Consider the following 25,000-nt stretch of genomic DNA (forward strand, 5'->3'; position numbering starts at 1 on the left):
AGAACCCTCTGCTTGGCCATAATTACATTGGGGCCATGTTAGGGGCAAGACAAGTCAGCACAGCACAGCAGTGTCCATCCATAGCAAAGAGAAGAAATGTCCAGCCAAACAAAACCAGCCATCCGCTCCACTCCCTCAACAACCCCCCCCAACGCCACGCCAAGGCTTACGCGCTGTGGCTACAAGTACGCATAGATGTAACTGACAACAGCCGGGCGAGATGAGGGGTGGAGGTTAGCCCAATGAGGATGGCCAGGTCTGGTCCAGAGCATCAGGGGTTAGGGGAGGTCCTGGGCCCTCAGTGGATTCTCAGTTATGGTGATCACGATCAATCATCATGATGACGTAGGAGGTGATGGTGGTGGGGCTGTTGGTGTTGGTATCAGTACTGTTGGGTGAGTATCGGGAGCGGTTCAAGTGGTTTTTAAGCTGCTCTCCCTCCACCCCTCCTCCCCGCTTCCTTCCGGGGCCCCCCGGGCGCCCCCGGCCTCCCTCCCCGGCTCCTCAGTGGGGCTCGGCCCATGCCGGCGAGCGTCCGGAGTGGGAGTGGTGCGGGTGGCTGAAGCTGGGGTGGATGGGCGTGGGCGTGGGCAGCATGTGTCCCGAGTGGCTGAAGGGGGGCAGGTGGCCCATGTGCGTCATGTGGCCCAGGCCGCCGGCGCCGCCAAACGGCGAGCTCTTGTCCTGCATGCACTTGGAAAGCTCGTCGAAGCCGTCGCCCGCCCGCTTGCCGCGCTTGCTCTTGCTGGACATCTTGCGGTTGCGCGTCTGGATGCCTTCCTTCTTCATGGTCAGTGGCCTGTTCACCTGTAGAGAAACGGAGAGGCGATGGTTAGCACTGTGGGTGTAGGTAGCCGTTTCAGCGGTTTCAAGGTGATCTGTGGTGCGTGCTGCGTTAGCGTGTATCAACACTGCAACACTGACTCCACAGTTTCATTTGTTGTGATATTGCAACCCACTTAGGTGTAAGTCCCTCTTAGATTTCTAGACACACATAGACAAATATAGCATTGCTGAAAATGTTAAGTCAACAAAGCACACATCGAGTGATGGGTTTTGATGCGAAGATTGCGTGTAGTCTACTAAGATAAAGAATTGTACACTTCACCATCGTTCTGTGAGCATCCATACTATGAGAAACATAAAAGGATGGCACTCATCCATGTTTCTTAATGCTTTGAGTAATGCAACAAGTTATACTCACAAAAATGCACACATACTTACATAGTTTCATGAGTCATACACTGAATTGCAGTACTTAGTACACAAACGGAATAATATGAAAGAATGGGAAAGTTCACAATTGAGGAACTGAAAGGCCAAAGTCATTTTCTGAAGGTTTCTCACACTCATTCTATTATTTCAGTTAGTCATCACTGGGTTCTAACGTTGGGAAATGCCCTTCCGAAGTGAAGCTGTGTTAACTAGACCTGCTGGTAGCAGTATGCTGGTTAAGTGGGTTTCTCAAACGGTCCCACTTGTTGATCCGTGACTGTATGGTGCTGCAGTCTGCGCATATGGCGACTTGGCAAGGTATCTATGTTTATTGGCATGGTTTTAAAATGTTACACTATTGTTCCAGTGGCTCTCATTTAAAAACATTGCTCATTCCGTAAACATAGCGATGGAAGCCACGCTGCACATGAAAAGGCTAGTTTCAGACGACATTGAATTGGTATAACTGACGCCGGTGCTTGAATGGCAGTCCCACCCTCCAGCCCCTCTTGGGGATAACGCCCCCCATTGAAAAGGCGCACGAGAAATAAAAGGCAAAACGGCCAACTGGTTCTGCTTGACAGGGAAAGCCGGCTTTGCGTCCCCAATCTCTGCCTTCTCCTAAATCGATAGAAATGTCCGCCCACTTGACCACCTCGCATTCAGTCATAGTTTTTTCCCCCAACGTGTGATTTGGCCACTTACGTTGTGCAGTTTAAAGTAGAGGCCGCAGGCGTTGCACACAGGGTCACCGTTCCCATTACGCCTCCACAGTGTAGTAGTCGTTGTCTGGCAGTTAGCGCAGCAGGTGCCAGCTCGTCGTGCTGCGGACTGTGGAGGAGAGAAGGAGAGAGAGAGAGAGCATATCATTTTAGTGCCGAGTTGAAAATTGTAAAACTGTCTAGAGAAACTACTTTTCATTATTTACAGGCTGTGGCATTAATGAGGACCTGTTATTGAGTAGAACACCATAGCGTCTTTTTGCATTTTTAATGCGTTAATTCTAACGATGTTTAAGTGCTTCTAGGCAGCATCAGTTGCCAAAGCATTTCCCCAGCGCGATAGAGAAAAGTGTGTCTGAGGCAATTATACTAATGAATAAATTATTAAATTTGGGGTTCAGGCTGAGGCTCGCAATCTGGCTGATATTGAGCAGCACAGCTGGAGGAGGCTCCATTCCCCGGCTGAAATTGATAAAGATCTTATGGCGTAGCTGGGGTGACAAATATTATGACTTTCTGTTGCTATGTGTACTCTAGACCAGACAGCATTTCAAAACGCTCCTCAAATAACATCAAAGCCAGCGCCAGTTAGACACATGAAATTGCTTACAGGGAGTCGCCTCTGTATTGAACTAATTGAATATATTCCGTGCATTTATACAAGCTTAATTCAATTTTCCAATTTGCGCATGATTGCAAAAGCTGCGTCTAGTAAAATCCGTTGTGTCCTCCCCGTACCAGTTATTGCTGCCATACACCATTAGCTTTGTCAGATAGCCTACATCGTTAATCTATCCCTCTTTGCTTGCCTAGTTTTTCCTTGATCAACAGAATCAAGTGTGTTGGGGGAGGGGCGTCTGTGGGACCTGGTTGTCGTATTTCTGTTCGCTTTGTGTCCATTGCGGATCAATTTTTCACACATAATGAGAAACACTGATAGGCATACAATGCAATTCCCCTACAGCTAACTGTGAAGAAACTGCGCCTTGGCTTGATATATAGTCTAAATCATTCTTATCAATGAAAAGTGCGTTTCTTTAGCGAGGAAAAAACATGCCGCCCCTTCTTTAAACATTTAAACAAAAAAAGAAGACTAAAACAAAAAAAAACACGCACATTCCGATGCTCAAGCTCAGTGCCAACCGACCATGACAAACAGAGAGCAAGAGCATAAATCCATTTATTTTCCAATCCCTACCACCACCATCCCCGCCCTTTGCCTTCTCCCTTCACACATAACTGGGTCTACAGTGTTGTGATAATCGCTTTACAGTATATGTCAGAGTCTGGCCTGCCGGGACCGTACAAAATTCAGCAGGGTTTGTTGAAGACGGAAACACCCGGCAGCCTAGCTTCCTTATCGTCCCCAGGCAGATATCCGGATAGGAAACAACTGGATGGCCTTTGAACAGAACTCTGAAAACACTTCAGCTGAAAAGGCAAAGCTGTGGCCTCAGACTCCATGGAAAAATATAATGGACTTTTTGCCGGGAGAGTACAGCACAACAGAGCGCACTGCAAAATCCAAAATAAATGTGTAAAATGTAGGGCTATTTTGAACGTATAATAATAATAATAATAATAATAATAATAATAATAATAATAATAATTTGCTTAATTCAGCTCTCGCTTAAATTTAACGCCTTCGTCATCCATGCTCAATGCGCTTTCCAATCAGTCCCATTTATCCCCATCCTTTGTATCGCAACGAGAAAATAAGACGTCTCTTGTGACTCTTTGCGCGGGTAATTCACACTTGAAGGTCACTGAGCGAGCGCAAATGAAATTATGACATGATGGACTAATGCTGTTCCACTCCATTAAATAATTTGTCGCCAGCACAGTCCCTGCGATCATCTGACGCAGTGCGTTAAGGCGATGAACCCAGACTAAACGGACGTGACAGAGAGCAGGACAGCCCGTCTGCAGTGATTACAGGTGCCATGACATCTTAACGCGCCGCAAAAGGAGAAAAAATACTCACGGTCTGATTGGAAGATTAAAAAAAGGTATAAAAATACATCTCAAGCTATATCTATTCTGTAATATTTTACCATCCTGTTGAAAGAGACGGCATTCTGAAGCCAACTAATATTTAGATCTTGGAGGACTCAGAGCTCCACATGCCCTCTGGTTATAATCATGCTCCTGTACTGTTACAAAGAGAGGGAATTTTATTTTTATCTACGGTAGGTTCCTTAAATATTGACTCATGTGCACCTCTGTCCTTTTCCTTTGGTGATCTAATCAGGTTGCTGATCAGGCAAACATTTGGCTTGTCAAACATCTGATTAAATACACTAGAGCAATACAGAATGTAGAAATGTGGAAATACAACATTCGAGTTCAGAACAAAAAATAATCAGCAATACAAGAAAAATGTTGAGGGTTGTCTTGTGTTTTTATAATATTCAACCATAGAAGTGCTGCCTGTATTTATGAAGCATGGCTGCCTATGGCCAGATTTTTAATACACATCCATAAAAATGTTGTTCATTAAAATCAATATGGGCATTGGTATCAGTGACAGTATCCGAAGTAGCTGCAATAATGATAGCAGTAACAATGGCAATAGTAGCAGTATTGTATCAGGCCGTGTTGGGGATCGCCGGGGGGTGAAGGTGACAAACAATTCCCGGAAGATCATAGGGAAAATATAACTTTCCTGGAATTGTGCTGGCGGCCACAGCTTTGTGCTCCCAGTTAGCCCCCCTTTCTCGCAAGGCATACTTCAAGTGGTGTGTGGTGCTCTGGTGTGGTGTGGTGTGGTGTGGTGCGGTCAGTGCTGTGTGGTGTGGGGAGGTGAGGGCTGCAGAATGGTGTGGTGCAGGGCTGTACTGGACTGGTAATATGGCACACACGGCATTTCCCAGAGGGCCGACAATCCTCAGGGGCCAATGTTGCTCGTTTTTTCAGTGTTTTCTTAAGAGACATTTTAGACGAGGCCTCGCAAAAGGGCCTTTTTTTGGTCCCATTCCAGGCCTGGTGTTGTGTGGTATGGTGTGAGGGGTTTTCAAGGCAGTTGGGTTTTTTTGTGGGTGTTCCAATTGGTAAGCCGTTTTTGAGATGGACGAGGGTGATGCTTTGTAGATGTATTTCATTCATTATGTCTTCTGATTACGCTTGTTATGTCTTCTGATTCTGATTACAAAGCGCATCACATATCAACACCAGTATGACCCTCCGATGACAACCGAACTAACAGTCCAAACATGGCAGGTAAAAGGGGAAAAAAAGCTGAACTGAAAACTAAAATAAAAGAAAACTAAGGACTTAAGTCAAGGTGTTGGTTTACATCAGGGATGTCAAACTCAGGCACGGGGGCCAAATTTGGCCCGCGGAGCCATTTTATATGGCCCGCGAGATCATTTCAAATGTGTATTACAGGTGGCCCTCATACACCACAACTGTGTAGTTTATTAAGAGTTGAACATGAAAATGCTTATATCACAGGAATATGAGTGGGCCCAGGCCATTGCAGCTCACACTCAAATTCAACAGAATATGTGCAGGCACATTTGAACTATTTGGTTGAATTTAAACATGAGCAATTTTAGTCCATTTTTGTTACAAAAAATATACATATTGAGTTTGGCCCGCGACTTCGCTCCAGCTTTTGATTTTGGCCCTCTGTCGATTTGAGTTTGACACCCCTGGTTTACATGTTGCTGTGGTACTCACCAGTCTGCGCTTGGGCTTGATGAGGGGCCGGTTCTGGCCGTTCATCTTGTGGTAGAGGCCGCAGGCGTTGCACAGGTAGTGGCCCGTCCCATCCCTCCGCCACAGGGGCGTGGACGTGGCTCCGCAGTTCACACACTCGCGGCCCTCTGTGCAGAATTCAGGGGTGGGAAAAACAAACAAAAATTTATATAATTAAGGCGTCTGCACAGGCACCCTTCTCCCCCCTTACTCCAGCAAGGTACACTGCAAACAAACAAACATGCGCTGAAGTCCTTTCGTACAACAACATTAAAAAAAAACCACTGGTCTTGACTATTAAGACCATAGAGATAAGGTGGTAGAAATGAGAGCCCACTGTCTGCCACTGCAATACATTTTCATGGAGGGGGGGATACAATAATATGGGGGGATACAATATGGCACAAAACACCTCCACCATCAGCAACCCATGGAGAGGGGGTTCAATGGGGACAGTGTCCATCAGCAGCTCATTGAATCCCAGTCAGTAATTCAGACTGGCTGGCCTGCGAGAAGAGGAGGAGAGGTGGGGGAGAGGGCTGTCGTTGACACAGACACCTCTGCGTAAGCTGAGACACGCAGGAAGTCAAAGGAGCAGCAAGAATGTGTTGAGTGCACAAGGTGTCCATTTAGAAAAAGCATTACATAATTTATCAGATTAGCAGTGTGTCACTGTTTGCACTAGTAGAAAGTTTATGGACATGCCGAGACGCTCTGAGATACTTTGACAGATCTGTCAGTGTGGATGTGGCTGTCTGTTGGGGGGTGAGGAGGAGATCTACTTCCCATATCAAGTTTTTTTTTTTTTTTTTTTAGATGCCATCTCCTTGAGAATTTTTGTGTTACGTTTCACAGACACGGGCTGTTTAAGTGTACATGCAGATTCACTTGTCTTTTTTTCTGCTTGTTTGGTCGGAATTTTCCACACTTTGAAGTGTCTGTATACTCACTGGCCTGAGTTTGAGACTGGGCCGCAGCTCTAGCTTTTCCTGGCTGGAGAGAGACATACACACACAGCTAACCAGGCGAAGCACCTTCCCTCACCTCCTTATACATCATCCTTGTTCCAAAAACTTGGACATTAACCCTGAAACACGCCAGACAGGCCAAAGATGTTACCCCCCTCCCTCCCTCAACATTTTCCTATTATTCATATTCTAATGTCAGCGACACCCAGTCCACTCCCTCCCAAGGCCAAGAAAGGCATCTGATGTGGACAAAGGAGTCGCTCCTTTTGAAGTGTTTGTTGTTAGTAAAACAGCCATTTTGCCGTTTGAGTTGTTACACCAGTCAAGCAGAAGGTAATGGTATCAGGGCAAGGTTATGCTACACACTGATGGAGGAGAATGCAGTTGCTAAAACAATGGCCTGCGCTCAGGGGCTGGTGGCTAAACATAGGAGGGCAATGGCAAACACAGAGGTATCAGTAGATGTGAGAAAGGGAATTTAAACTAGTAATTGTAACCATAATGTATGCAGCAGCCTTGTTTTGTTTGCTGTTTGAGGTACTGGGTAAGGTATTGAATGACTAAGGCTGAGTGCTCAACTGCCAAGAAGTAAAAGGATTATGGCATTATACCCATTTAACAGCAATTACAGCAGAGGTTGTTTGTATGTTTAACAAAACAATATGCTACACATGTTGTGCGTAAAATTGCGCAGCAAAGGAATGGGGATAATGGGCAGCACAATGGTGCAGGCAGACTATAGCTAAAATAGTATGACAAATTACTGATGTGAACATTGTAGCTGCCTTTATGCCAGTCAACATCATCATGGTATTATTTTCCCTGGAAAACCACGCTCTGTAACCAAACAGCCTAGTCCACACTTAAAAATACAAACAGCGGGACCCTGTCGCCTGTGACGGCGTGTCCCGCCGAATCTTTGTTAGTGTTGGGGCTACGGGTGGGCGGGGTGGACGTCGTGATTTGTTCACCCAGAGGTATACAGGATATGGCAGGAGCCAGAGCGTCGTGACTCCTGCATTTTTAAAAGCGTAATATGGCCTCATTTTAAAGGAAAACAAGACACAAGGCAAAGCTAAGCAACGGCCAGTTGGAGTTAAAGTGAAACCTTGCCATTCGGCCAAAATAGATTTTAGAGGTAACTGTTTAAAGCTAATAATAAATGTGTGGCTTGGGCAAAATACAACCCATTGATTGAATTGAATTGTAGCCTATTTCGCAATAAATTCTATTATAGTTATTAAGTTGTTTTCCCCCATTTTTCCTGGAATAGGCTACTGTCTTTGTTTTATGTAGTTTATGGCTGTTTGACAGTTGTCAACACGCATTGTTCAGAGAAGTGTAGAATGGGCGAGATAAATTGCTTGAAAATATTTGCAGTAGTAATCAGTGACCCTGATAACACCACTTAAGCAGGTTATCCCTTTAGAGCTGAAGGTGTTTACAAGTGACCGATCTGATCCTACTGATAAGAACTGTCCAGACATGTTGAGAACAGAAAAAAATGGCCAGAGAACAATAGCGCACCCCTGACAGGGCCATATTGTAAAATACGGTCTGCTTTAGGAAAAATAGCTTAACAACTCAGCAGCCCATTGAAATAGGCTACGTTAGCCTACAGGGGAACAACGAACTGGAGTTATGTGAGAACTTATGGCCATATATTTGCACTTTAGTGGAAGTAAAAGTGCATTTCAAGGTTGTGAAACTCACCTGAGCTCGATCGGGGTTTGCTTTTACATTTTGGCGTAAAACTGGATGCTGATCCGCCGAGGAGGCTACCAGGGTGGAATAGGCTGCTGCCGTAGTCGTGTGGCGTTGGGAGAGGGTAGGCAGGGTATGTTGGGATGGGGTGATGAGTTGAGGGAGTTTGGGCACCCATGCCCAGGCTGCTGCGGAGTGGACTGCAGCCCTCCATTTTCATGCCATCTGTCAGGGACACTTGGTACTTGAGGGACTCCTTCTCATCCATCCTTGTCGCGGTGGAGGTGGGAGAGGAAGGGCCCGGGTCTGGTGACACGTCTTTCGGCGGTGTTGGGGGGAAACTGTAGAGATGGTGCGGGCTGGAGTGGGACGCAGATGTGAGGGATGATACTGGAGCGGTGCTGGAGTTGCTGCTGCAAGAGTAGCCGGCGCTAGCAGGGTGCAGTCCGGGTTTGCTGAAGTGGCTGACCGCCCATGCGTTGTGGTGATGGGCAGCGGAGAAAGCTGCCTTGCCACTGTCCAGCCACGAAATACCCGGACTGTGGATAAGGTGTGGTCGGCAGACTTGACTTCCAGTGAGACGAGCTAAAACGGCAAATTAAAGAAGTGTCACTCATCCGTCACCAGTCAACAATAGCCCAACACCAAGCAAAACGACAACAATATCAATGACAGTTTCACAAGATAAAACTCTCCCACCTGTTGATTGACTCTCCACACAGTATAAACTCGACATTGAGTGGACTAGGTTTGATTTCTCCAAGACTATGGGTTATGTAACGACTCGATGGAGTTGCGCATCAGTCTACCGACTATTTTCCCACAACTATTAGCTTTTCTTTAAACCCTTAGCAGCATCTTCATCGCAGTCAGCCTCTACAGAATATCTCAAATTAATTTGAACCACGCCAAATACCTTTGTTTCTTCACTCTCTGGGTTAAAACAAAAGCCCCACGCACAAAGAACGGCCGATAGAAATGTAGGCTACAGATCCGAAAAAGAAGCATGTGTACGCGCCAGCTAGTAGCTCTGTTGCGCTTAACAACTTGGACAAACGTTATCTGAAATTTTCGTTTGATTTTGTATCCGGGAAGTCTCTCTCTCCCCCTCTCTCTCACACACTCGCCCTCTTGCTCTCTACGGCGCACTCTCTCCAGCACACACTCACTCACACACACACACCCCAACACCAGCTGAGAGGGAATAAATGACATGCACTTCCCTTTCCTCCCCATGTCATTTGCTAGATTTTCTCCCTCTTTCTTCGCATCTGTGTTATTTTGCATACTGCGGTGACAGCCATGACACCTAATAATAATGCAATGGTCAGCTATTGTTGAAATCCCATCGGGTTTCTATGAACGACAAACGGCCTAAAATCCCAACGACACGGCTCGGTTATCTAGGCCTGTGCAAGAGGCTCTGGCACAGGCTTGCGTCCTTCTATGAAAGAAGGCGTTTTAAGTAGCTGAGGCCTATACCGCAACTGGACAGTTTCTGTATGTGCAGGCCGCAGCCCTTCATGTTTGACCTCAACAAACATTGGTAGCATTTTAAATATTCCTATTAATAACCCAGCACGAGAGGCATTAACAACATAAACATGTCACCTCATTCCAAACAAAATATGATCCCTAAATCAACCTCAAACGCCTACTGTATATCAAAGTGCAGTCGGCCTACATGGCGAAGCAACAGTGACAATCATGTTTAAAAGATATAAACGTAAAAAAAAACATTAGTCATAGGGCCTACAACAACAAATAACAGATTTTTCAAAATACACATCTATGCCAGAGAGAGTGCGCCTTCAGGAAGACTAGAATGTAAAATAGCGTATGATGGTTATTTACACACTGCAGAAGTTTTACTCACCGTGTGCCTGGCCGTATGATACTCGAGCCCTGGAGTTTGGGTAGTAGGGGTTGCCCTGCGAGTCCAAATGATTCAAGAACACGTCCACTTCGTCCGGGGGGAGAAGGGGCGCCATGGGCTCCATGTAGTTATGAGTCAGACCGTGGTGATGGCTGTCTGGGTGCTGACCGTTGAGTACCGCATGATGATGCGCCATCCACCGAGACTGATCTGCGGCGACCTCCATCTCTTTATCGTCCGTGTAATAGCAAGAACTTTGGTGGCGTTCCGTTGTAAAAGTAACGCCGTCCGTTGGGCTCGGCTCGTTCGGAAAGTGAAACAAGTCTGGGTATGTCCGGTGGGTATGGAGCAAAGGCAGTTCTAAGTTAGGCTATGGCAATAATAATGCGACTTCTACAGTTCCTTTTGCCTTGGTGTTTGCGGAGGTCCTCACGCTGTCCTCTCATCCGATGTTATCGCGACCTACAAAACAAATAACAAAAAGCAACACTGATTATCACAACTCAGAAAAAAGCAGAGAATGACGCCACATAGCCTACATATAGGCAATTATTTTGCAACGTAATGCAGAGTCTTTCCAAAACATGTTCAGCTAGACACTGAAGTCTATTGATACGCAGTTCACACGCAAACCACGGTGAACTGACAACTAAGGTTAAACAACAAGTACGCTGCACAAAGTCGCTCTGTTCAATGTAATGGATTGTTAAAAAATAATAAAAAAATAAACATAAATTATGCTGAATCAAATTGCAGTAAGCTTTCAACACTCCGTACTTACAGCGCACAGAAACACTTCAGCAATAGTTTCCTCATCGTAATTTGGTCCGATAATAGTCCGTATGGAAAACTGCTAATCCCCCTCCTTTTCAACAGGCGAAATAATTATCTTCCGAAGAAACTTTAAGCAACTATATTCTTAAAGTAATCTGCTCTTTCAGGACTAGTGATCTCAGTGGCTGCGTATATGGCAGTCGGCTCATTAATGAATTGTGCTTGTACACTGTCGGAACTGGCGCCAGTTAATTCCATATCATGCCCGTGAGGGCGGAGCGCACCCTCCAGCGGACCAATAGCGTTACGCGCACGCTCCAATTGGCTCATATAGCTGCGCACCGCTGTCCACTGAAGCCATCGGCCTATGATGGTGACCCGCCGAACGCACAGAGACACATTAATCAACAAGACAATTTATTGAGATCTTACACTGTAGGCCTATGCAGAGCTTCACCCTATCCAGAACACAATGTCTTATTTTATTTTACGCATAGAAAATAAGCCAGAGCCCGAGGATAAGTGAAACGCAGCATTGAAAAGGTGAATGAATTGCGGTGACAATGGACGGCCTGCGTTAGAAAATGGGTTAATCCGAGAGACAAACTAAACGAGAGTGTAAAAGGGCATGTTTGTGTTTTCAGCATTCATCTCAGTCTTCACTTAACACGCCTGAAAGAATTCCAAGAAAATGCAATGCATCTGAAGAATTACATTTTTATTCTGCCAGACAGGCCTATACGTCCACCTAGTCTTGTAAAAGTTATTAAACATCCACATGATTAAAACTCATTGACAACACAAAATAACAACATTAGAATTAATAGTCCAACGCCGAGTCTGTAATAGACGTGTTTAGGACAAGTAAAACGGCAAGTGTCAATTTTCACATCAAGCTGTTATACAAACAAACACGGCTCTCGACACCTCGGGCATTTGCAGGGGCGGAGAGTTTTATGGCTCCTAAAGTGGGATCAATTGTTTCGCGACTGTAATTGTTTTAAATTAGAAGTCACGAAATTCTTCTTGTGCAAACATGGCTTTTGTATGGGTTGTCCGAACGATCAAACACCGCTTTACATATTAATGGTGGCCCTACTCGCTTGGCGGCGCAGACATGTGGCAAGTACGGCTGTGATTGCCAAGTGGGAGCCATTAGCGGGACTTTGTTAATTCTTGTTCACAATTATCCCACAGCAAAAACAAGCAGAGCTGCCCACCCCAGGCAGAAAGACAGAGCGTCGCCGATCGGCCTCCAGATAATGCAAGGAGCCACGCAAACGCCACGAAGATCTGACCACTGTCTGCCCTCATTTAAATGAGCCATAGATAGGTAATTTACACAATGTAGGCTATAAATTAGGGAGCCTTTGACACGCTCAACAGGCATTAGATGGGAGGAATTTTCACATAGGCCAAGGTTAGCAGCCTTCAGAATAGGCTGTTCTGGGGCGCTCATTGGTCTAAAATCCACCCATTTAAGCCTTAATTGTGTAGACCACCCTTTCGCCTCTAACTCATCTGTTGCTTGCTTCTAAAATGTAGAAAATGGTCTAGTACTATTCTCACATATTTTGTGACATATCAGATTGGATTGTTTGGACATGATCTGTTTTTATTTTTCAGTTGTGAATTCATTTGTGTCATGCGCAGAGAAATGTTTGGTCAATGAACTGATGCCATTCGTGATAATTAATTAGCACCCTCATGTGTGATCATTGGGTATTCCGCAAAAGAAGACACGTTTTGATCTGAAGCGCTGATAATTCATCTTGACCATCATCGAGACTATCTGACCCAGCGGATCAAAGCAGCGCATAACCTATGCTGTCAAAAATCTTCCGGGTCTTCGGCTATTTGGCAATTGGGAAATGTGCGATATAGTTAATTAGCCTGTGCGTAAAGATGCATTAGCTCAATTCTAGTTAAGACTAGCCTTCACATTAAAGACTATAAGTACCCTTAACCTGAACTGTGAATAGCCTGCCCATTGAGAACAGTGACACTTTGCGTCACCCCTAGGCCGCGCATGAAATTCAAATCTGTAATATAACATTTGAGGTCCAGTGTGAGACCTTTTATGGGAGACTACATATATTTTCACCCGTCACAATTTACAACATACCATATAAGCCTGAAACCGGATTTCTTTCACCAGTTTCATGTCTAATTCCATGCGGTGTGTGTGTGTGTGTGTGTGTGTGTGTGTGTGTGTGTGTGTGCGCGCGCGCGCGTTCGTGCGGGTGCGTGCGTAATGTTGAGTGTACCTGTACGTGTGTGTGTGTGTGCGCGCGTGCGGGTGCGTGCGTAATGTTGAGTGTACCTGTACGTGTGTGTGTGTGTGTGTGTGTGTGTGTGTGTGTGTGTGAGAGAGAGAGAGAGAGAGAGAGAGAGAGAGAGAGAGAGAGAGAGAGAGAGAGAGAGAGAGAGAGAGAGAGAGAGAGAGAGAGATTGACAGGCAATAATTGGAGGGAGCTCGAAGCCCCAGACCAGCCGCCACTCTGACGCCGCGTCTTGACGTCACCACATCGCTACTGCACAAAATATCCAGCACATGAACGGTGCTGTGCTGTGGGCACCTTCTGAACACAACAGGAACGCCGGAGTGCTTTATTATTGTCCCGAATAGCTTCGTACACAACCGAGCAGTTTGCATTTTACCTTCTTCTGCTCGACTGCTTTGTTTAATGAAGTGATTAGTCAAAGGGAAGGGCAGACCGAATTAAAGGTTGCCTATTTCTGTCTTCTGCGTTGACCCAGAGGAATTGTTTTTGACTCCCAGATGAGCGCTCAGAAAGTACACTTCATTCGAGCAGAATACTAAATCCGTACGCCTTGGTGATTTCACATTCCATTAAGCTTACTGAAGAATGCGTTTGCTCCAATTGTTCCTGAGTGTATCCTAACGATGAAGAGGTCTTGTAATCCATTTGACAGTGATATAACATAGACAATGTGTAGTATTTTGATGGGAAATTGGGTAGTTTATTTAGTCATGACTTGCCTATACCTCGGGGTGCATGGTAAACTTGCAAAACTAATGCAAAATACACATTTATAAGTCGTGCATTTTAGAAATGGTACATCTTAAGTTTACAAAGAGTGGTGATTATTTAATCTCTGTCTGTTGCAGGACCCTGCGTCCCCTCTATGACACCGTTTCAATTCTCCTGTTTTAAGACATCTTGAGCATTCTCATAGGTTTCAACAGTACATTTTGCAGTGTTAATACAATACTTAAAAAGTTGATTTAACATAATCTAAATTGTGTTGGGTCCCAGAATACTCTCTAAGTGTTGAATTAACAATGCCCCTTTCTTTAGGATGATGCAACTGCAGAGATTCCTGGAGAGATGAGTAGCTTCATGTAGCAGCCTACCTTTCCAGCGGTGACTCTGGTCAAGCCAAATGGCTTTTCTCCTTAAACTGGTGTTATTAAAACCTTTTCTGCATCCAGGAGGAATAGCGTTTTGTTTTATTACATCTTATTTTCCTCCTTCCAGGTCTTGTGTAAAGCACTGCTTTTCTTTTATAGCCAGTCCGCGCAACACACACACACACACACACACACACACACACACGTGCATGCGTCCGCACACACACACTATTCTTAATAGATTAAAATAGAAGTGAACAGAAAAGCCCTTGACTTCAGTCCATCGAGGTCACATGCCCCTCCGTGCTCTATTGTAAACACTCACACACACACACACACACACACACACACACACACACACACACACACACACACACACACACACACACACACACACACACACACACACACACACACACACACAAAAGTGACGTGAAACTCTGTGCCTCTATTTTTTTTTATGTTTGAGAAAACAAGCCCCAGTGGCTAATCGTGATCTACAAAAGCTTATAAAATGGATCCTGATCCAGCTCTGAGATCTGTGTCCATGAAACAACCGTATATAATAATATTACATGTCCTATACAATATCGTATACAAGGCACGAAGGCAGGCTGTTGGCCCATCGGCAGGCCGTTGGAGTGTCGGCAAGTCTCCCAGCAGCCAGTGCAAATTGCCCGGTGTTTACATGTTTGTTCAGGGGGGGATCACTCAGCAGAGCCTCCTCCACTCCTCTCCTCTCTCCATTCTCTCTATTCCATACCTTTGTTAATCCCGCTTGTATTCGGGCCAGAACAAAGGAAGGTCCTCTTTCAAGGACGTGGACTGTTATTGTCCCACAGGGCCTGCTTGTCCCTGGAGTGTTGCTGGGGACTGAGAGCAGAGCAGAGCAGTGCAGTGCAGTGCAGAGCGCCACTCCAACTCCTTCCTGCTGCCCCGTACGTGAACCACCCCTGCCCGGCCCGGCCCGGCCCAGCTCCGCACTGCCAAGTACCCCCCCCCCCCCCCCCTTGTCTGCATTGGCCTGCCTGCTTTAGAAAAGGCCTAGTATAATAGAAAATACATTGTGTGTGGTTGTGGTTGTGTGTGTGTGTGTGTGTGTATGTGTGTGCACAGAATAGTAAGTGTGTATGTGTGCAGGATCCACATGCAGGTATGCGTGTGTAGATGTATTGTATGCTTATATTTTTAAGGATGTGTGTGTGTGTGTGTGTATGTTGGGTGTGTGTGTGTCTGTGCTCAACATCCATGGGTGTGTGTGTGCACGCATACACATATTATATACAGTACCTTAATTTGCACACTGAAGTGTGTATGTGTGCACGATCCACAAGCATGGGTGTATGACATGTATTGTACATCTTTATTTTTTACGGACGTGTGCGTGTGTATTTGTTTGCAAGTGTACATGGGAATGCATATACATGTGTGTGTGCGTGTGTGTGTGTACACCTATGCATTGTATGCTTCAATTAGTGAATGTGTGTGTGTGTGTGTGTGTGTGTGTGTGTGTGTGTGTGCGTGCGTGCCTGTGGGTGTGTGTGCGTGTGTGCGCGTGCTGTTCACAAGTGTGTGCCAGTTTCTCCTGTGCAAAGTGTATTCTTTTGTGTTGTGTGTGCACATGAGTTTGTGTCTGTTCCTGTGCATATTGCTGCAGTGTATCTTTCCCTTGCTTAATGAGAATGCCTTGGTGCAATGGACAGACACCCAATTTTTTGTGTGCTTGATGATGATGACATCATTTTTGCATGACTGTCTAAATTAATTATGTATATAAAAAAAGAAGAAGAAGGCAGTGCGGTGTGTGGGGCTTACAGTAGTCCAAGCATGAATGGAACGGAAGGAGAGGCGCCCTGCGAACAGAGGCAATCATTCCCACAATTAACAGGTGCCATGAAATGGGCTTGCCTACTCGCGCACCACTGGTCCTCATCACACATTTATCATTATCCATGGGGTGAAAGGGGTAGGGGTGGGCTTAGGGTGTGTGTGTGTGTGTGTGTCCGTATGTGTTCGTGTGTGTGTGTGTGTGTGCATGTGCATGTGCGTGCACACTGGTGTGCGTGCGTGCGTGCGTGCGTGCGTGCGTGGGTGGGTGCGTGCATGCGTGCGTACACACTGGTGTGTGTGTGTGTGTGTGCGCGTGCGTGCGTGCGTGTGTGCACTGATGGTGTAAAGGGGGGAGGAGAGTGGGGTGTGCAGGGGAGGGGAGTGGGGTGTGCACAGAAGGGTTTGTGAAGATAAGCAGACTAAGGGGATGGGGGAATGACAGAAACCAGCCGAAGCATTATTGTCCTTTACTCATGGGTAATTAGATCGTGACAGGGCACGGTGGGCCAAACACGGGCAGCAGAGCACAGGCAATGTCACCAGCAGCCCCCTCTCTTCTCTTCCTCTCTTCTCTTCCTCTCCTCTCCTCTCTTCTCTTCCTCTCCTCCTCTCCTCTCTTCTCTTCCTCTCCTCTCCTCTCCTCCTCTCTTCTCTTCTCTTCTCTTCCTCTCCTCTCTTCTCGTCCTCTCCTCTCCTCTCCTCTCTTCTCTTCCTCTCCTCTCTTCTCTTCCTCTCCTCTCCTCTCCTCCTCTCCTCTCATCTCGTCCTCTACTCTCCTCCTCTCCTCCTCTCTTCTCTTCCTCTCCTCTCCTCCTCTCTTCTCCTCCTCTCTTCTCTTACTCTCCTCTCCTCTCCTCTCTTCTCCTCCTCTCCTCTCCTCCTCCTCTCCTCTCCCCCGCTCTTCCCCTCTACTCTCCTCCCTTCCTTTTCTGCTCTGCTCTTCCTTTTCTCCTCTACTCTCCTCTCCTCTTCGTCTCTTCTCGCCTCTGCTCTGCTCTCCTCTCTTCCTATTCTCTCCTCCTCTCCTCTCCTCTCTTCTTCTCCTCTCCTGCACCAGGATAGATCACATGGATGGAGAGACCAAACAACACACACACACACACAAACACCATCTCTCTGACACACATCAACATACATGTTGCGCACACACACACACACACACACACACACACACACACACACACACACACACACACAAACACACACAGACAGATGTATGTGTGTGACAAAATAAACATAAAAACTCATACTCACCCAGACACACACACATACACACACACACACACACATCCTCTCTCACTCTGTTTCTCACACACCCATGCGCTCTCTCTCACACACACACACCTCTGCCTCCTTTTAAAACAACTGAATGGACGCCCGTATTGTGGTGTTTGATGTTGAACTGCGGCCCTCTACGAAGGCTTCTATTGGAGGCCATGCAGGCCAAGAAGGATCTGTGGGGGTCTGTAGCCCTGTTGTTGCTGATTCAGGATGGGAGCAGTGCTGGGACCATATACTAGTGCCATGCACAGCCAGCCATGCTTACTGAATGCCAAGTGGCAAGAAGCAGAATGACACGGGGAGCTTGAATGAGGTGATACTTCAGAGTTTTCCTAAAGCGATCATCATCATTGTCATCACACGCCATCATCATCCTCATCAACCATTCACCTGGAGGATGATGACACCACATAGGTTACATAGGAGCATGCGCGCCTGTACTCACACACACACACACCTTCTAGTAGTTGACAGCCCCATGTTCAACAGCTCCATAAATAATTTCTTTTAAGAAAACACAAACAAATGATATTAAAATATCTTCAGGAGTCTTTCGTGAAGTTTGGATGTTAACCCATGGGCATTGTGTGAACCTTAATTGTAGATTTTTCATCCTAAAATAGAAGCTTATCCAATCTCATAGCATCATGCATTTAACCATTTTTTTAAAGGAAGTGCAACCGCTTAATATTTTTCAAGTTATTGGTACTGCAATTGGGCCTACAAATATAAGCTAGGCTATCTTAAAACGATGACGGTTACCTAGACCTCTTCATTTGAAAATGTAAAGCACAGCCTTGGCACACTATAGCTAGAATTAAATGATAAATATCAGCAAGTGAAATGTATGTCTGTTCACAATATACTGGGATTTCTTTTTTTTTTTCTTCAAACCTACAGAAAATAAATTTCCCTTTACCATCCATGTACCTATCACAATACGCTTTATTTTGTCTGAACTGAAATTTCGCAACATAACGCGTCGAATGCACGCCATCATATTCATTTATATTATGCATGTGTTAATGGTAATATATTGTGTGCTACAATGTTTTCATATTGACAGAGTGGGCCTACATAATTTCACTAACAAAGAAGTGATACATTCCATAAATGATTACGATACAGCAAAACATTCGTAAATTAATTCAGTAGTTCCATCAACGACAACAATTATACCTGTCTTTTTTTATTAGTATAGCTCTGGTCGGTAGGTCTTCCAAACACCAAAAACACAGTGTGTCAAAACAACGATGATGCAAATAATTTATCGAGCCTCGCCGAGATATTCCGTTCTGAAGGCATCCCAGCCTTGGCTACCTTGCTGTTAACATGTATAGTTGAGAAAAGGTGACTTGTGCCCATATTGTAAATCGCCTCTTACCAGGTGTTCGATGTTGTTTGGTTGCTCTATTCTTCAATGTATAGTGCCGATACGGCAGGGCAGTCCACAGACCAGCGTCCAGAGGTGAGGCGCCTCAGCTGGGAAAGGGCAGCAGTGGTAAGCAGCGACTACAGCACTGAGTGGCTGCTTTCGCCTCGTTCGGAGATGATGTGGCCGAAAAAGACAATGTCCACAGCTGTCTCAGAAACTTTCTAGCAATGGTTTCTTCAGAAATTCGTAATACGATGTTAATCCGAGTTCAGAATGTGTTCTGTCATGTCACAGTATGGAAGTCAGCATGGGCTCCGTCACACTAGTCTCTTCTCTGCGATGTGCTCTCGCGTTCTGCCCTCGTCGCCGAGGAGAGGAAAACTTGATGGAACGAAGTAGGCTGCAGCAACGTAACCGCGCGTCAGCCAATCTCTCGTCTTCCGGGTCGAAGCTTTATATTTTGGAGCTGGACTGAAACGAGTAGGCTGTGTTTACCCTGCTTAGTCAATTAATCATCTTATAAAATTCGATCGAGGCGTGCTGCTCCTGCACTGTCACAAAAGTCAGCGTGCTATACTGCACACCTCGCGAGCGCAATGCTCTCCTTAAATGGAAAAGGAACGAGGATAGGTCGGCAGTGTTTGTTGTTTATATGGCTCGCTTGACACCTGATCGAAAACCACATTAAAGACGCCACATGACAATGTCAGATCATTTGAAACTCCCACAGAGAATTCCCTTTCTTTAATACAGAATATGGTTTGCCTCGTGGACTTTGTGTTTTCACACACCACGCACGCACCTTACTTCACTGAAGCATGGTCATGATGTTCTTCAAATAAATCTATACCCCTAACCAGCACTCACACACACACCCCAAAAAATAGAAACAAACGTTAATATATTCTGCCCGCGTCCGCTTGACATGATAATGTGAGAAAGAGTCTCAACTATAGCTGCCTCCTCCCCATTCCTTACATGCGCACATATAGCAGCAACTTTTAAAACATGCAAAGCCTCCGTAAATCTCCGGCACGAGACCTGGGCTCGTGCGCGGCCGTTGAGGCTAGGCAGGTGCAGGGGCGCCAAGACCGCTGCGTCTCGAGCCAGCCTGTCCCCCAAGAGTAAGCGCAAACAAAAGGGGGTAGAAAAACCGAGAGTGTGAAAGCGAAAAGTGAACTCTGACAGAATTAATTGCATTTACTTAGTTTGCTTAGAATAACAAATCCGTGTAGTTTGTGTTCGTGCGCCTACAGCCTGCAGCCAGCCACGCTACCACTGAACAACCCCAAGAGCGAATCCAAGCCTGTCAGTCAATGGCATTATTATCCACATCATTCATACCTACATACTTATTATAATGATACAGTCGTTGAGGCCAAGTAGGGCGACGATAGCAATCACAATCCGTGGAAATCCCCAATCTCTGCTTCTTTCCTACATTTTTAAGTTTGTCAATAAGGCAATCGAGACAAGTAGGGAAAGTGGTCCTGGCCAGCGAGTGAAAAATTGCAGGGGCTGCAGAGCAAGCAAGCAGGCAAGCAAAAAAGAAAAATCTGGAAGGAAAGCAAAAAGGAGTGATGAGATACACAAAAGAGATACAAAGTCGTAAAGTCCTAACCACACTGCTTTTTGCATATCTGAACATTTGCAAAATAAATTAAATGCCACAGAACTTTACAATAAGTGACATTTTATGTCACTGATACCATGAATTCTATCAGTGGAAAAAGTGCAAAGAGAAATAGTAAGCCGCACATAAGTTTTTGTTGGGCCTTTGAATTTATCCTATGATTCGAAAGTAGTTTGGATTAATTTACGTATTGTGTAGTGTCCTTTTGTAGGCTATATTAGCTCGCAGTGTCAACCCTTTTTCTACAGTGGCCTATCTGCAAACTGTTTGGAAGAATCTGAAACCGCTTATAAACTTGTTGGAGTCTCCATATGCGGCTTATGAGGACCGGGTGATGATAGTAGCGCAGACAGTAGGCCTATGCTTGGCGGCGTATAGCCCTTCAATAAATGAGTCTGCTTGGGTCGTCTTCATTTTACTCCATTACAACATCTGTGCAGAAGCGTGTCATTATGTGTCTCTTGCTCCTATTGTGTCGAGCCCCAGTGCCATAGCACGGCATGACTTTTCTCTTTGAGCGGCCTTCATAAATCTGCCCCGCAAATCTGCTCTGGCTAGATTAGAAGGCTTTTTTGCCATAATGATGCTCATGACACAACCTACATTCAATCAGAAGTGGGTCACAACAGTACCAACTAGGCTACAGCACTCTTCTTTTCTGCCAAATGTGTTTTTTGTGAATTTGACGCTGTTGTATTTGTGCTGCAAGAAAGACAATACAGCACATATAGCTTACTTTTAGGCCTATTATTATTATTATTATTATTATTATTATTATTATTATTATTATTATTGTGATTATTATTATTATTACTAGGCCTATTATTATTATTTATTCTGCTGATATTTGACACTGCTATTATATTTTAGCTTACTGTTTATTTTTACCTTCATGTTGTGTGCTATTATTCTATGGTGTATTCTCTCCTTTTAATTTATTACACTGTGTGGGTAATGCAGATCCCTCTCGTAATAGGATCTTTCTGCTCATGTAAATGTGAATAGAGATTTTTTTTCCACGTCTCGTGAGCAGTGCCATAGTCATGATAAGAAGTTTAAATCAATATGTAGAAATGACTGGGGGTTTTAAGGGAAGGTGGCGCGGGCGGCAGGCTGTGCCCAGTGCAAAGAGCTCACTCCTGATGAGTGGCAGATAAGGGCTTATCAGCGCCTAACATTTCCATCTCAGTCCGCATTAAAAAAAATCACTCTCGGCTAAATAAAGCTGGTTGCTCACCTCCGCTGCTCTTTTTTCCAGGCGCCGCACCGTGACATTTCCATTTCACACTGTCCATCACGCGAGGCGTTCACATTTTTGATTGCCATCAGCCAAACAAGCTACAGAAATTGTGCGCGTAAAGAAACAACTTCTCCGTTTTTTTGTTGTTGGAATAAATGTCTTCCGAATGAAAAAAACGGGTTCATTTTGTAATTTCATTCGTTCAAATGAGACCAAAAGGTCTGGCCAAAGTAGCCTTTGTCTCTTCGCGTTGATTAAAATCAGTGGGCTATTGAATCCATGCCGTTAAATCCCTCGGTAAGAGCCTGGCACAAGATCACTACATTGGTTTTGGAATGCCATCGTGCCGTTTAGATATAGGGCACGATCTATACCTACTTAGGGTTAGGGATAGCCTACAATAGGATTTAAAACGCATAATAGTAATAATAATAATAATAATAATAATAATAATAATGATAATAATAATGTAACGGTGTCAATGGCAGCGGTTACATTGTAAATGTACATTTTGCTCCTACTCCATTATTGTATCAGTCTCATCCCTCTGCGTTTTGTATCCGTTGCCACGGCTGGGTTATTATTTATATATGCATGCATTAGATGCCAAGGCCCTTCTTCTTCTGATTATTACCAGGGGTAATATTTCATCCTCGCTAGGCAATCTTTGTTCTTTGTGAAGATAATAAATGGCCTAATCGTTATCAGCCTACTGCTGGAGGTGTCAGGAGCGACTCTGGCTGGAAGCAGGGTCCAAAGTGCTGCTGAATAAATTGGTGTTCCTTATCTCTGGCTTCCAGATTATCACCGCCTTTTCAAACTCGCACAACAAATACATTCAATGCATCTAATGCATCATTTGAGGGAGGAGATCCTGCAGGTTGATAGAGACAGATAGGCAACGGGACATAGAAATATTTACACGTTTTACGCGCATCAGTGTATGGGGCCAATATTAGCTTGTATTTTTTTTTCTTTATGTCACCGAGTTTATTGGATAAGTAAGGGTACACACACTTAACATATTAATACACGCTATAACATTCATACTGTGGCCGTGATTACTATCTAAATCATTATTCAAGCTCCCTTTCGTCGGTGTAATTAGATCCTAAATGCGACAGATCACGTGTAAAGAAAGAAAGAAAAAATAAAATATTTCATTCAAACGCCTTCGTTGACGTCAGTCTTTCATTTATGAAAGTTTCCTTTATTGAAGAGACATGGACTTTTGATGCATGGATGATGCAACTTCATCTAACTGAATTGATAAGACATTCAGAAAACCTGAAAGCAAGCTAATATGGTAGACTAATATAGGCGGATAAGGCATATGTGAATACATGATCCAACAAAGCTAAACAATAAGATTTTTTAAAGTTAATTTATTTGTGCTAGACATTGTAGCTTAATAGTAGTAGCCTTTTATTCTTTATCTCGTGCAAACTCTTAAAATAGCTGAATGGTTTACACAATTGCATCTCTTGTGTAATATTGCTGGTGGTATGGGCGAGGGCCTTACACAGTTACAAGAAAAAAGAAGAGAGCATCCTAACTTGTGAACTTGGGAAACTAATAAAACAACAACAACATGGGTGTGTCGACACGTGTCCCCTCACAACCGTGCGCCAAACTAATTAGCCAATCAGTCTTTGAAGCGCGCAACTCTTACGGGGCAACACTCTCTTTTTGATGAAAGTGTGCACAGCCACACCAATGTCAATGTTTCATAACACCTTTAAATGAGTTACAAATCAAAATAACAATAAGCTTATTGCTCTTAATATAGCCTATTCATTGAAAAGTTTGTTGGCTTTTCCATGCGTAAAACACATTATTTTGGTGCACCAGGACGCATAACAATCAATCAAATGGAGTCAAATGTATAAATCATACATTGCTGTGGCACTTTGTCCTCCAAATATATGTGGCTAATTATTGTTTCGTTTTGATTGATGTGTTCAGAGGATATGTGTTTTGAAAAACATTCTGTCTATGCAGATCTTTTTGAGGCCCTTTTTTATGGTCAGGCTGGTATAGCCTGCGCCATCTATCTTCAGAAAATGGATTCCTGCGCTTAGCCGCGTTAAAATGCATATTTTGAGTTGTGTTGGAGAGAAAACAGGTTTCCATTTATAATCGAAAAGGGAACACGGGACTTCTGAGTGACACTTATGACAAAAAGGCGTTTTTCAATATATACAAACTCCCCTTTTAATAACGAGGCATCTTCACCGGGCCTGCTCCCTGATGGTCTCCAAGGCAACCCAGATAAGGGAGCAGCAGTTTTCCATATCGGCACCAGAGTCTATTATACGACGGGATTAGCTCGTTTTCCGAAAAGGTCAAACACAAAGTCATGAAACCTGGTATTTTTCTTTACCCTTCTTGCGATTTCATGCACATTCATAGCTCTACTTGCCTGTGTCATTTTGTTGAGTGAAGCTTAATGTAATCAAGGTAATAGCTATTTGCTTGCACAGACAACCATGCGTCACCAAGTCTGTGCACTGTTTGAAAAAAGCCCATTGCGGCGCACTGTGCGTAATCATAAGGGTAACCCGCTTTGGCACGGTTATTGTCCTAAAGGTCTTATGTTTTGTAATGCAGTGACCCCTAGTGGACACAGAGCAATGAAATCACCAAGATCTGTGCAGCGAGCGGTATCAGTGCGCCATGATGTTGCAAATACAGACGAGGCGATGGTAATGTTGCACACCTTTTTGTTTATCAGCAGAGAAGAGGCTATCTGTATGGGCTCACACAGTGCTCTCTTGCCACCTCTATCAGCCATAAAAGCACACACTACTTCTCTCTCTCTCTCTCTCTCTCTCTCTCTCTCTCTCTCTCTCTATGTGTGTGTGTGTGTGTGTGTGTGTGTGTGTGTGTGTGTGTGTGTGTGTGTGTGTGTGTGTGTGTGTGTGTGTGTGTGCGTGCGTGCGTGCGTGTGTGTGTTTATCTGACTACATTACTCAGATGGAATGTTCCAGCTGGGATTCCTAATGGCTGGAGAGGAAGCATGTGAGGTCCAGAGAGGAAGTGTGCGCTGGGAGCACTCGGCGCTGGGTGGCTGGGGAGAGGAGAGGAGAGGAGAGGAGAGGAGAGGAGAGAGTGTGTGCCGTTTCCTGCTGCTTGATAGGCACTGTTCCTTGACTTTTTTTTTTGCTCTAAAGAATTTTTTTTTTCAAACTTTCATATATGTTTCTACCTTTCGCTTTTCTTCGACGCACTGTGTATAGTCTTGCCGGCACGGCACGGCACAGCACTCGCTGAAGCCCTTCTGGCACTTTCCTTCCTCGCTGACAAG

At 44.8% G+C, this 25,000-nt stretch overlaps 1 protein-coding gene and 2 long non-coding RNA genes across 4 annotated transcripts in view; 2 read left to right on the forward strand and 1 right to left on the reverse strand.

Moving 5' to 3' along the window:
- Window positions 1-14,706, forward strand: part of LOC134462097 (uncharacterized) — a 154,939-nt gene extending 140,233 nt beyond the window's left edge. Inside the window, exon 6 of the long non-coding RNA XR_010037486.1 lies at window positions 14,282-14,706. This is a non-coding gene — a long non-coding RNA (uncharacterized LOC134462097). The remainder of the gene's footprint in view (window positions 1-14,281) is intronic.
- Window positions 1-19,221, reverse strand: part of gata2a (GATA binding protein 2a) — a 20,246-nt gene extending 1,025 nt beyond the window's left edge. The window contains exons 1-6 of one of the 2 annotated variants that reach the window (XM_063214969.1): window positions 18,830-19,221; window positions 10,185-10,646; window positions 8,318-8,893; window positions 5,619-5,764; window positions 1,921-2,046; window positions 1-807 (exon numbers count right to left, since the gene is read on the reverse strand). The exon at window positions 1-807 is cut by the window's left edge and continues 1,025 nt beyond it. In XM_063214969.1, the coding sequence (XP_063071039.1) occupies window positions 505-807; window positions 1,921-2,046; window positions 5,619-5,764; window positions 8,318-8,893; window positions 10,185-10,410 (1,377 nt within the window). In that variant the 5' untranslated portion in view covers window positions 10,411-10,646; window positions 18,830-19,221 and the 3' untranslated portion in view covers window positions 1-504. Of the gene's footprint in view, window positions 808-1,920; window positions 2,047-5,618; window positions 5,765-8,317; window positions 8,894-10,184; window positions 10,647-10,965; window positions 11,660-18,829 lie in introns of those variants that run through there. The other variant, XM_063214968.1, reaches the window with a different exon arrangement.
- Window positions 19,222-23,976: 4,755 nt separating this feature from the next.
- On the forward strand, window positions 23,977-24,732 carry LOC134461934 (uncharacterized). The gene is made up of 3 exons (XR_010037459.1): window positions 23,977-24,062; window positions 24,304-24,398; window positions 24,670-24,732. It is a non-coding gene; the product is annotated as an uncharacterized LOC134461934 (long non-coding RNA).
- The last annotated feature ends 268 nt before the right edge of the window (window positions 24,733-25,000 follow it).

Source organism: Engraulis encrasicolus, chromosome 14, assembly GCF_034702125.1.
Source record: "Engraulis encrasicolus isolate BLACKSEA-1 chromosome 14, IST_EnEncr_1.0, whole genome shotgun sequence".
In the NCBI taxonomy this organism is placed as follows: domain Eukaryota; kingdom Metazoa; phylum Chordata; class Actinopteri; order Clupeiformes; family Engraulidae; genus Engraulis; species Engraulis encrasicolus.